The following is a 12,663-nucleotide window of genomic DNA, read 5'->3' as shown; positions in this document are numbered from 1 at the left end:
GTCCACTTAAGTTCAGTATATAAGCAAATGCGATCTCCTTCCTCAGATCACCCCTCACCTTTACTTAATATTCCGAATAGTTTCTCAAATGGCAAGTACTTTAGTCTTAATGTTGGTTTCTCTTTCCCTCATCTTAATCAATATCATTAGCCTTCCTCTTCCAACAATGGCTTCATGCAAAGGTCCATGCAAAACCCCCAACGACTGTGCTGGTCAGCTCACCTGCATCAACCGCAAGTGCAATGACGACCCCGCTGTTGGGACACACATATGCAGTGGTGGTGGAGGAGGAGGAGGAGGAGGCCATTGTAAGTCCTCAGGAACTCTCAATTGCGGGGGAAAATCATTCCCCCAATTTACATGCTCGCCGCCAGTGACGTCATCCACGAGAGCTAAACTCACGCTCAATGACTTCAGCGAAGGCGGCGAAGGTGGGGACCCGTCAGAGTGTGACGGGAGATTCCACTCCAACAGTGAGCGTGTGGTGGCACTTTCCACTGGGTGGTATGACGAGGGGTCAAGGTGTGGAAGGTTAATAAGAATTACGGTGAGCAATGGGAGGAGTGTGACGGCTAAAGTGGTGGACGAGTGTGATTCGGTGAACGGATGTGACAGAGAGCATGCAGGTCTGCCGCCGTGTAGGAACAACATTGTTGATGGGTCTGCAGCAGTGTGGAATGTTTTGGGATTGAACAAAGATTTAGGGATTGTGGACGTCACTTGGTCCTTGGCCTAGTTAAGTGACGACCCTACCGTAGTAGTACTTAATTAATCTAAATAAATGAAATAATTAAGGACTATGTTTCATATGTATGGTATACCATGATGCCGAGAAGTACGTATAGAATTAATTTTCCCATTTTGGTGTTTTGTTATATTTATGTAGTTGTCTTTGTTGGGAGTATTCCAGCTTAGCTTAAGAGCTTAAAAAATCTTTGGTCCCATTCCCAATTGGTTTTGGATTAGATGTTCACATTTTACATGCTTCTATATATCACAATAACATGTTTAGTGCAAAAGACGCCCACGTAAGGGATCGTGTTGAGACTAGCTCTGCACATCCATTGTTAACCTCGGGTTTCTCTGCAGTCTCACGAATACTTTACCTTAATTATAAACATCACCAGTAATCATGTATTGCTGGTAATTAATGAACTAAGGTTGGATTTAAGATTTCATGTAGATACTGTTGGCGAGTCCTTACTTAGTTAGGATTTTGGTTACTTACTAATTATTATTTAGTCCTATTGTAATAGAGATTTACTTCCTATTATAATTTAGATATATTTCATATTTTATTTAGGGTTAACACATCTTTGTACTTATATAAATACCTCCATATTGGAGAAGAATAATAATATGAGCGTATCTTAGCATAACTGAATATTTACCCTACTTTGTTTGACATGGTATCAGAGCCAAGTTTCTAACCTGTGATAACCTCTGCAAAATTGAGAGTCGTTGGCACTCCTCATTCCTAACCCATCATGGGTCTTCATCTTGTATAGTCACCGTATTTTGTTCATCCTTTCATATGTGTTTTCACCGCACCTAGCCTTCACATGCTTCTTTGCTACTGTTCCACAATTTTTATTTTTTCATCTTTATGTGCCAGATTTTCTTTCTTCATGTCTCAGTTTTTCTATCTTTGAAACTTCATAACAAGTCTCTTTACTCCGTGAGCCTAGTCACCGCTCACCGAGCCGTTGTTTTCCTCCGCGAGCCTCGTCATCGCTCGTCGAGCCTTTCCTTTGACTGTTTTACCGATCTCTGTCTTCTTCGGCTGCTCTCTTGAGTTGCCTTTCCACTTCTCAGTTTGAGCACCTTATTTTTGTCTATGTCTCTGTTCATGATTTGCTGGGTTTCCTCCCTTACTATTCTCCTTTTATGAAGTTTTTTCTTCATGGGACAACCGTATGCTACCACCTTCCCCTCTTGCATTTGTTTCTGCCATGAGACTGGCATGTTTGAGTCTCTTTACTATTATTTCAATTTCTCTTCTTTCAAATCTCGACCCTTTACCAGTGTCGGATTTGATGGGGAGATAGATGCAACTTTATTTTTCGGTGTTGCTTTCTCCAAATCTCGACTCTCATACATCGTCGAATTAGAGGGGGAGTGACACCGCTGCTCATCTATTCCGCTGCAATTCAGCTACCTATTTGCCATGGCTGATTCTTCTACATCTGAGCGTCAGTCAGCTTCTGTTTCTTAAGTGCCACTTTTCTTATGGTTTCAAGGACCTCTTCTCTTCAGGGGAAGAGGGGGAGTGAAGATAAGTTGTATGTGCAATAATGGAAGTATTTGTCATTGTTATTGCTGCTAACTATTATGTCCTTTGCTGGTGCCAGTACCGTTGCTCATCCCTGTTATGTCTCTTGCTGGGGACAATGTTATTGCTCTTGCCTATTATGACTCTTGCTGGGAATAGTGTTGATTACTGTTGATGATGCCTGTTATGTCTCTGCTTTGTTTCTATTGCTGGTACCAGTGCCTTGTACTACTGTTGTTTGTTACCAGTATTGTTGCTCCTGCCTGTTATGGTGCTAGTATTGTTGCTCATGCCTTTACTGGTGTGTTTTTGTTGTGGTCGATGTTGTCACCATTGATGTTGCCTTTGCTTGCTTCGTTTTCCGTTGATGTGGTCATTGTCGTTGTTGTTGCTGTGGCCTTGCCCGTGTTCTGCCTTATTTACTGCCTTATTTACAGTCGTGCTCACAGGGCTTCTGTGTTCTGCCTTACCTATTACCTTGTTCACAGGGTTTCTGTGTTCTGCCTTACCTACTGCCGTGCTCACAGGGTTTCTGTGTTCTGCCTTACCTATTACCGTGTTCACAGGGTTTCTGTGTTCTGCCTTACCTATTGTCGTGCTCACAGGGTTTCTATGTTCTGCCTTATCTGCTGTCGTGCTCAAAGGGTTTATGTGTTCTGCCTTTTCTATTGCTGTGCTCACAGAGTTTCTGTGTTCTGCCTTATCTACTGCCGTGCTCATAGGGTTTCTGTATTCTGCCTTACCTATTGCCGTGCTCACAGGGTTTCTATGTTCTGCTATGTGCCCTATTTTTTAGGGTTTGCTATTGTGTTTCCGCTGCAAACTTTGCTTTCGTTTGTCACTTGTTTCACTCATGGTTGACGAAAAGATCTTCTCTACAATTGTTGCTTATGAAGTATGGTGTTCTGTGACTCGCTTGTCAAGTTGGGCGTGCGAAATATCTTTGCCCAACTTGAGGGGGAGTGTTGGCGAGTCCTTACTTAGTTAGAAACAATATTATATATCTGGAGGGGCATGCATTGCTGGAGATGACCGAAACTAATTGACTCGATATATAATTAACTGTATTATGTTTCATCTTCTTAAATATATAGACTTTGTGACGAGTGCCACAGTAAAATTCCAAAAATACAGCCATCGCCTGTGATCCCTCAGGAACTCTGGTTTGCAATGGTCGGTCGTACCCACAATTCATATGCTCTCCGCCGGTGGCGTCCTACACAAGTGCCAAGCTCACACTCAATGATTTCAGCCAAGGCGTTGAAGGTGGGGAGGTCGGAGTGCGACAACCAATTTCACGACAACAATGAGCTGGTTGTCGCACTGTCCACGGGGTGGTACGATGGCGGATCAAGGTGTGGAAGGATGATAGTAATTTCGGCGAGTAGTGCTGCTACCGGGAGGAGTATGGCCGTGAAAGTGGTGGACGAGTGTGATTCGGAGCATGTGGGTCTCCCTCCGTGTGGGAACAACGTTGTTGATGGCACTCTACAGGTGTGTGGAACGTTTTGGGGCTAAACAAAGATCTAGGGGTTGTTGACGTTAGTTGGATCATGGCCGAATAATTAAAGTGTACCCGAAATTGCGTAACACCACTGTGACAAATGTTAAATTGTGTTAGCCAAATGAACCCCAAAAATCCTAGCTTTTACCCAAAACTCCCAGCCGCGCATTTTGGGGAGGAGGAGGTACCACTGCCCCTCCTCCTCTATCCCCTCTTCTTCCTTCTTCTCTTTGTTCTTTCTTCAGGTGGACTGGTGGAGGTTTCTTTGGGTTGTTGCCCTGTTTTGAAGGATAGATGGGCTGCAGTGGGTTGTAGTCCAAGGAGGTTTTTGGGAGGAAAAAACATCAAACCTATATATTTTTTGCAATTTAAATTCACTAGAACAAAAAACTTAATAGACGATGGTGGTCCACAGTCGTCTAATGTGCTTCCAGACCGTCATATAGGTGACTGATATCTATTGTCATATTTTAGACGACGGTGATTCACCGTCATCTTAATGGTCATTCGATGATGATTTTTGGCATTTTTTGTCGTCTTAATGGTCATTATACGACAGTTTCACAGTTTAGAAAACGATGATCCATCGTCATCTATTTATCAATTAAGACGACATACAGTTTATTTAAAGACGACATATTTTTTCGTCGTTGTTGACATCTAGACAACGGTTTTTGTTATTTTTTGTCGTCTTAATGGTCATTAGACTAGCATCATGTCTATCTCTATATTTTGTAATGATATTTGTGGATTTTTATCTTTTTTTGGGTTGTTTCATTTGCAATTAATGGACTTTTTCAATTCTCAAAATCTGTTTCGAAATATTTCAATTAAAAAATATCATCAAAAGTGTTATCTTTTAACCAAATGCTTTAAAATACAAAAGAATTCTACACAAGCATCCTTTGAGCATAAATTTTTGGCCTAAAGTTAACCAAAATACAAAAGAATTATTCCAATGTCGAACTAATTTAGCCATATATAACTGATTGGCGTAAAGTTAACCAAAGACAAAAGAAACTGGATAATATCAACAAAAACACAAGTCTATGTAGTTCTAAATTACCCACAAGTCTGCCCATTCACCATGCACTTCACCAATTTTCTTTTGCCTATAACTTTGATCAGTTCTCTTCTCCCACTGAACCATAATAAATAAATAAAGAAAATTAGTCAATAAATAAAGAGGCATTCTCCGCCTGTACGTAACAGTGATTTTTAGATTTTGCCTTTGATGCAAATAAGACATACTACGGTTTTTAAAAACCATCGTTCTTAAAAGCGAGTCAGTTTAAAAACAGGCCTAACGTTTTACACCCTAAATAGAAACATGGAGATGTTGTTGTGTAAGATCTGACTTCATCCTTCGTTGTCAAAGCGTGAAGTTCTCCTTGCCGGTGAACGGCTTCAACTCCACCTTCATGCTAGCTGCCTGTGGTTGCTTTAGTTGCTGTGAACTGGTTCCACTTTTAGCTTCCTTGTCACTTGCCATCTTCAACACACTAGCACTCCGAAAAAGAACTAGCACCAGCTGCCAAACACAGCTCTGATACCACTTGTTGAGAATTTGACTAACTCACTCCCTTTAAGGTCTTGTTGTTGATGGACTTTAGACAAACACAATGATAGAGGTGTTTTAACACTTTCACACACACACACAGAGAAAAATAACCAAGCACAGATGACACAAGTGTTTATAGAGGTTCAGCTAATTTGCCTACATCCTCTTTGGTGATCCCTTGAGAAATTTCACTAATGAAGATAGGTTACAACTTTGGTTTACAAAAAGAAACCCCCTTAGAACACTATCCTCACAATCTGTTTCTCTCACACCCCTTGCTCAACACTGATACACTTGAAAGACTCCTTATTTCCCTTGGTTTTTCCTGGACTCACTAGTTTCCAGCTACTTCACCTTGTGTTGTCTTGCTTCTTCTTCCCTTTTAGACACATGCCTTTGGACTTAGGAGAAGGCTTCAACTTCTTCTGCACATTCTTATTTTAGTCACCCAACCTAGACCATAGGTTAGGCAAGCCAACATCAAATAATTAATGCATGCACACTCAGCCACCTTCCCTAGAACCAAAAAGAGGGAACTCTTTGAAACAAGTCAACAATTAGCCATATCACGTGCCTCAGTTGGCTGCCAGCTTGTTATCCATTTACCAGTTGTGTAAGGATAATAAATGCTGGGTGATTTTTGATGACTCATATATCTATGTGCAGGACAAAGCAACAAAGGTTCTGCTGTACAAGGGTCGCAGTAACAAGGGTCTGTATCCAATTCCTCAAGCTCTGGGTGATTTGTCAATAAGGTCCAATCCCAAGTCTTCACCAATTGTAGTTGAGGGGATTGCCTCTACTCCAATAGCTTTACTTGGGAAACCAGTATCTTCAGTTCTTTGGCATCAAAGATTTGGTCATGTGTCCAACGAAGTTCTTACTCAGATGTTGAAACAGTCTCAAATTTCTAGTGTTTCAGATTCCTCTCTGAGTCTATGTAGTTTTTGTTTGAGTGGTAAAATGCACCGCCTTCCTTTTGCTAGTTCACAGTCTCATTCTTCATTACCTTTTCAGCGATTACACTCTGATGTATGGGGTCCTTCCTCCTCTGTAGCATTTGGTGGATATAGATATTATGTGTCAATCATCGATGACTGTACTCGATTCCTCTGGATTTTTCCGTTAATCAATAAATCTGAGGTTTTTCCCACGTTTGTGAAATTTCATGCGTATATTACTAAGCACTTTCAAGCTTCTGTGCAATATTTTCAATCTGATGGTGGTGGGGAGTATAATAGTAAAGCGTTTAAAGATTTCTTGGCTTCTAAGGGAATTCTCCATCAGATTTCATGTCCTTATACCCCTCAGCAAAATGGGGTTGCTGAGAGGAAGAATAGGCATATTATTGAAACCACAATTACATTACTTGCTACTGCTGCCTTGAATGACAAGTTTTGGTACTATGCTGCAGCTCATGCTGCCTTTCTCATAAATCGTATGCCTTGTCAGCTTCTTCAAATGACATCTCCATACTTCAAATTGTTTGGTCATAATCCTGAGCTTCAATCATTAAAGGTTTTTGGATCTGCAGTATATCCACTTCTTCGACCCTATAATTCTCACAAGTTAGAGCCACGATCAGCAGAGCATGTGTTCCTTGGATATTCTCTTGGTTATAAGGGTGTTATTTGTTTTCATCCTAACACTCATAAAGTGGTTATTTCAAGACATGTGATTTATGATGAAACTCAGTTTCCAATGAAGAATTATTCAGTATCCTCAACCCAATCTTCTTCTGTCATGACACAATTGTCTCCTTCAGCTATAGCAGTTTCATTGCCTTATAGATATGTTACTACCACAGAGTCTGATCACTCTCCTCTCCCATGTTCAAATGAGAATTCATCTTCTTCAGTATCTACATCTGAGGCTCAAGAGGTCTTAGGTTCTGCTCAGACTATGCAACCTATTTTGGATCCTGCTCAATTACAGGTTTTGCTTCCTCTCTCTGTCACAGATGCCTCTAGTTCTTCTTCTCATATTTCCATTCCACAGCATGGTCATTCTATGCAAACTCGTCTTAAAAGTGGTATTAGCAAGAAGAAAGATTTTGGTGATTTTCAATGTTTTTCCACTTGTTTATCTACAATTACTGCTCTTGATGAGCCTCATACTTTTCGAGAAGCTAGTACAAAGTCTGAGTGGCAGCAGGCTATGATAGAGGAAATTCAAGCATTACAAACTCAAGGTACATGGGATTTAGTTCCTCCACCCTCTGATAAGAATATTGTTGGTTGTCGTTGGATTTACAAAATTAAAAGACATGCTGATGGACGTATTGCTCGATATAAAGCTCGTTTAGTTGCACAAGGTTTTAGTCAAGAACAAGGTATAGATTTTGACGAAACCTTTAGTCCTGTAGTTCGTCATACCACAGTTCGATTGATTTTAAGCTTGGCTGCATCTCATAGATGGTGTTTGCGCCAATTGGACGTTAAAAACGCCTTTCTTCATGGTGACCTACAGGAGGAAGTGTACATGAAACAGCCTTTGGGATTCATTGATGATCATTATCCAGATTATGTATGTCGGCTACGAAAGTCTCTTTAAACAGGCACCACGTGCTTGGAATGCCAAGTTCACTAGATATCTTCCAGCTTTGGGCTTTGTTTCTTCACACTCCGATCCTAGTCTCTTTGTGAAGCATGATGGTCCTAATGTGGTTATTCTTTTGCTGTATGTGGATGACATTATCATCACTGGGTCAAGTTCTACCCTAGTGCAATCTGTGATTGATGATTTGGGACAAGTGTTTGATATGAAAGATATTGGCCAGCTTACTTATTTCTTGGGCTTGGAGGTTTCTTATCAGTCCAATGGTGATTTGTTTGTCAACCAAGCTAAATATGCTCGTGATTTACTTAAGAGAGCTGGCATGGAAACTTGTAAACCATCAATTACACCTTGTAAACCTCATTGTCATGTTCTGACAACTGATGGTACATTACTTCCTGATCCTACAATGTTTCGCAGCTTGGTTGGAGCTCTTCAATACCTCACATTCACACGCCCAGATCTGGCATATGCTGTGAACACCGTATGCCAGTTTATGACTGCTCCTACTGATATTCATATGACTTTAGTTAAGCGTATACTGAGATATGTGCAAGGCACTTTATCTTATGGTTTGACATTTACATCTGGTTCTTCTGTTTTGGTTGGCTATAGTGACGCAGATTGGGCTGGGGATCCCAATACTCGTCGCTCTACTACAGGGTACGTTGTATTTCTTGGACAGAATCCTATCTCTTGGTCCTCTCGTAAGCAATCTTCTGTCTCTCGTAGTTCTACAGAGGCAGAGTATCGAGCTTTTGCCAACTGTGCTGCTGATATCTCTTGGATCAGATATGTTCTTCAAGACTTACATATTGTTGTTCCTGAAGCTCCAGTCTTACATAGTGACAATTTATCAGCATTGGCCTTAAGTAGTAATCCAGTTTTGCACTCTCGCATAAAGCGTTTAGAACTTGATTTTCACTTTATCAGAGAACGGGTTCAGGTCATGAGTTGGTGGTTCGATATGTCAATACTGAAGACCAAGTTGCCGACATTTTCACAAAGGGCCTGCATAGTCCATTGTTTTTGAAACACTGTCACAATCTTAGTGTTGGTCCAGCCACCACTGCGATTGAGGGGGGATGATTGGCAAAAGACATGTATATAATGCTGACATGGCATGCTGAATTGTTTAGTTAGTTAGAAGTTCACGTGGGTTCACGTGTTTGTTAAGTCGTAGCTGAGAAGCTAAGTGCTTCTGTCATATAAATATTAGATACTGTTCATTGTAAAGTAGATCGAAAAAGAGAGAAAATTAATAAAAGAAATTGCAAGCTTCTTCTCAAAGTTTCTTCCTACGTCTTCATTGAACTTTGTTATCACTTTCTAGCAGATTGCCAACCTTCATTTAATTAAGAAGTGACCCATAAAGTCCTTGCAATCAAGTAGAAAGCGAGAGCACATGAAAAGAGGAGTTGAAAACTTGTGACCGGTCGCTTTCCCCAAAGCTAGTATCCTTAGTGAGCCAATTTTTCCAACAAAACTTGTACGAACTAGGCAACTAGCCGTGTTGTATCAACTTGCAAGAGCAGTCGAACAGCGACTTTGGCTTAACCCATCAGCATGGGCGTTGCCTTTCTCTATAGGCAAGTTGAGCTTCAAATGAATGGTCAACTAGTCATTTGCGTAGCGCCTTGACAATTGGGCAAACCCCATTCAAATTTGTACGACTATGCATCGAGCAGAATAATTTGACGGCGGCTTTGGTAATCTGATAGTCCTTTCAATTATTATATAACTCATCACCATAAATATGAGATGCAATCTCCTTTTGTCTCACACACCCAACTCGTTAATGTTCCAAAATCTTTGTTCTTAAAATGGCAAGCACTTCAGTTTTGTTGGTTTCTCTTTCCCTCATCTTGATCAATATAATCACCTTACCTCTCCTATCAACCGCCATCTCCTCCTGCAACGGCGCTTGCAAAACCCTCAACGATTGCGCGGGCCAGCTCATTTGCATCAACGGCAAGTGCAACGACGACCCTGATATTGGGTCTAATGAATGCGGGGGAGGGGGAGGCTCATCATCGCCACCTCCTACCACGAATAATTGTCAACCCTCAGGAACTCTAGTTTGCCAGGGACAATCGTACCCTAAATACACATGCTCCCCGCCCGTGACGTCATCCACTAAAGCCAGCCTTACCCTCAACGATTTCAGCGAAGGCGGGGACGGTGGTGGCCCGTCATATTGTGACGGAAAATACCATGCAAATGGTGAGAGGGTTGTGGCACTTTCTACTGGGTGGTTTGATAATAAGTCGAGGTGCCTGAAGATGATAAGAATTAGGGCAAGCAATGGGAAGAGTGTGACAGCCAAAGTGGTGGATGAATGCGATTCACATGCTGGATGTGATGCAGAGCATGCAGGTCAGCCGCCGTGTAGGAACGATATTGTTGATGGGTCTGCGGCGGTATGGAATGCTTTGGGACTGAACCAAGATTTGGGCGTTGTTCCTGTTACTTGGTCAATGGCCTAGCTAGCCACATATTAACCTAAATTAACGAATAAATTAAGGACAATAAGTCTATACATATGATAATGATACGTTTCCACCAAGAAACAACATTTGGATTGGATCATGAATTTGTAATTTATGGATTACATTTTCTATCCTCGTTGTATTAACTTTTGGAGCTGTCATATACATATATGAATTATATTTATGGCAATAATATGCTATTTGAACACATTTGACTGACTACCTTAGCTGTGGTAACTTACTATATTGGTTTAACAATAATGCTATTTGTGCCACATTTATTAATTATATTGCTGACCAGTTTTTTAATAAAGGTGGAAAATATTTTTGCTCACCACTCTATCCTAAGGTGCATGCTCACTACCCTTCTTAATACTTGACACGTGTCCATAGACATAACTATGGTTAACTTTTAACTTTGATTTATGTAACCATAGTTATGTTTATGGACATGTGTCAAATGTTGAGATAAATGATAAGCATACACCTTAGGTTAAAATGGTGGACAAAAATGTTCCCAATAAAAATAAGCCCCACTAATATATATTGGTTCTGTCTATATTAAAAAAGTGATCAGTGATGTGGTTAATAAATATAGTACAAATAACAACACCTTATATAATAGGCTTGAATGTTGCAACTCATTATAAGCATAAGTACACGCAATCTCCTTTGTCTCAAACCCCCCACTCATCCGTCGATAATATTGGCGAGTACTTTTGTGTTCTCTTTCCCTCAGTTTACTAATACATTACCTCTCCATCTCCGCCGTCCACTGGGCTTGAATATAAATATGTTTTTTTAATGGCTCTTGAATATATGCTCGCAAGAGTTAGTGGACATGCCACTAGAGGAGACTTCAAGTCTCGTTGCCTCTTTTGACTAAACATTTCCTTTAATTGATCATAGTCGCTTTTCATCATTAGCATTCCTCTTTTCTTTATTACATACCAACAGTTTGTTGGGAGTAGACTAGGAATATTAATCCCTAAATGCGAGAAACAAATTGAGCCAATGGGGAGCGATTGGGTTTAACTAGTGATCTAAGTTCGAATCTTCATGACATCTGAATAGTGTGTGTATAAGAAACTTTATTTCTCCTTATAGTTTAGATTGTCACTTGTACCCAAAAAAAAAAAAAAACTGAAGTATGCATGATGACATTAGTCGGATGACATACATGCACATCTACAAAAAGTCTATGAAAGTTTCTCCTTAAAGGCGAAAACTAAACAAAATTAATGTTTAATGATATCTCCTAATCAAATAAAATTTTCAGTGTAACCGTAACAACACAACAAAACATGCCCGAGTTAAAGTAATAACACCACGGTATTAAAATTGTAAATAAAAATTTCTCGTTGTGGGGAGTAGGGAAGTTCCTCGTCAAAGGCCAAAAGGAAACAATATGGAAGTCACTGTTGTAAAGTATAAAGTAGTGGAGCCCACTTACTATTTGTTTGTAGACTTTGGTGCATGAGTTTATTGCACATTCACGGGCATCATTTCCTTAGCCTATAAATAAGACATTATTGTGCCTTTGCATGCACACCTCCAATTGAGAGAAGAATGAGAGTCAGGCAGAGAAGAGGAAGAGAAGGAAGAAAGAGGGTGAGTGAGTGGAGAGGAAAGAGAGCAGAGAGAAATTCTCCAAGAGAGAAAATTCAGTGAGCCACACATATTGTAAACTCTAAAGTTGTAGCCCTATTATTTTATATAGTGGAAAAGTTACTGCTACTGCTCTCCGAGGACGTAGGCATAGCCGAACCTCGTTAAATGCTGTGTCTCATCTATTTTACGTGCAGCTCAAAATTCGCACATATCTCAGTCCATTTTATAACAGTCACCTATTTCTTTTTCTTTTTTTGATGAAAAATAAAAGTCGCCTTTAGGACACTATGCATGCTAATCTTCTTCTCCAACCACTCTCTTTACGACTAGTTACTAATACTATTGCGAAAAATCCTTTTCAAATGGCAAGTTTAATGTTAATGTGCATCAACAGCAAGTGCAACGATGACCCTGATGTCGGGACCCACACATGCCGATGAGGTGGGGGCTCATCCCCACCTGACAAATGTAAGTCCTCGGGAACTTTCCATTCCAAGGGGAAATTATACACTAAATATACATGCTCCCCACCAGTGATGTCGTCCACGAAAGCCAAACTCACACTCAACGGTTTCAGCGAAGGTGGGGATGAAGGGGTGCATCGGAGTGTGACGAGCGATTCCATAACAACAGTGAGCGGGTTGCGGCACTGTCCATTGGGTTTTTGATA

General features: G+C 40.6%; 2 protein-coding genes across 2 annotated transcripts; both read left to right on the top strand.

Annotated features, from left to right (window-relative positions):
- The first annotated feature begins 88 nt into the window (after window positions 1–88).
- LOC117632533 (kiwellin-like) lies at window positions 89–736 on the top strand. The gene has a single exon (XM_034366033.1). The coding sequence runs from the start codon at window positions 89–91 to the stop codon at window positions 734–736; it is 648 nt and encodes a 215-aa protein (XP_034221924.1).
- Window positions 737–9,677: 8,941 nt separating this feature from the next.
- LOC117631948 (kiwellin-like) lies at window positions 9,678–10,592 on the top strand. Its single transcript, XM_034365292.1, has one exon. The coding sequence runs from the start codon at window positions 9,717–9,719 to the stop codon at window positions 10,377–10,379; it is 663 nt and encodes a 220-aa protein (XP_034221183.1). The 5' UTR covers window positions 9,678–9,716; the 3' UTR covers window positions 10,380–10,592.
- Window positions 10,593–12,663: the final 2,071 nt, after the last annotated feature.

This window comes from Prunus dulcis, chromosome 6 (assembly GCF_902201215.1).
Source record: "Prunus dulcis chromosome 6, ALMONDv2, whole genome shotgun sequence".
Lineage (NCBI taxonomy): Eukaryota > Viridiplantae > Streptophyta > Magnoliopsida > Rosales > Rosaceae > Prunus > Prunus dulcis.
The sequence above is the reverse complement of the archived record's forward strand: the minus strand, read 5'-3'. Positions and strand labels throughout refer to the sequence as shown.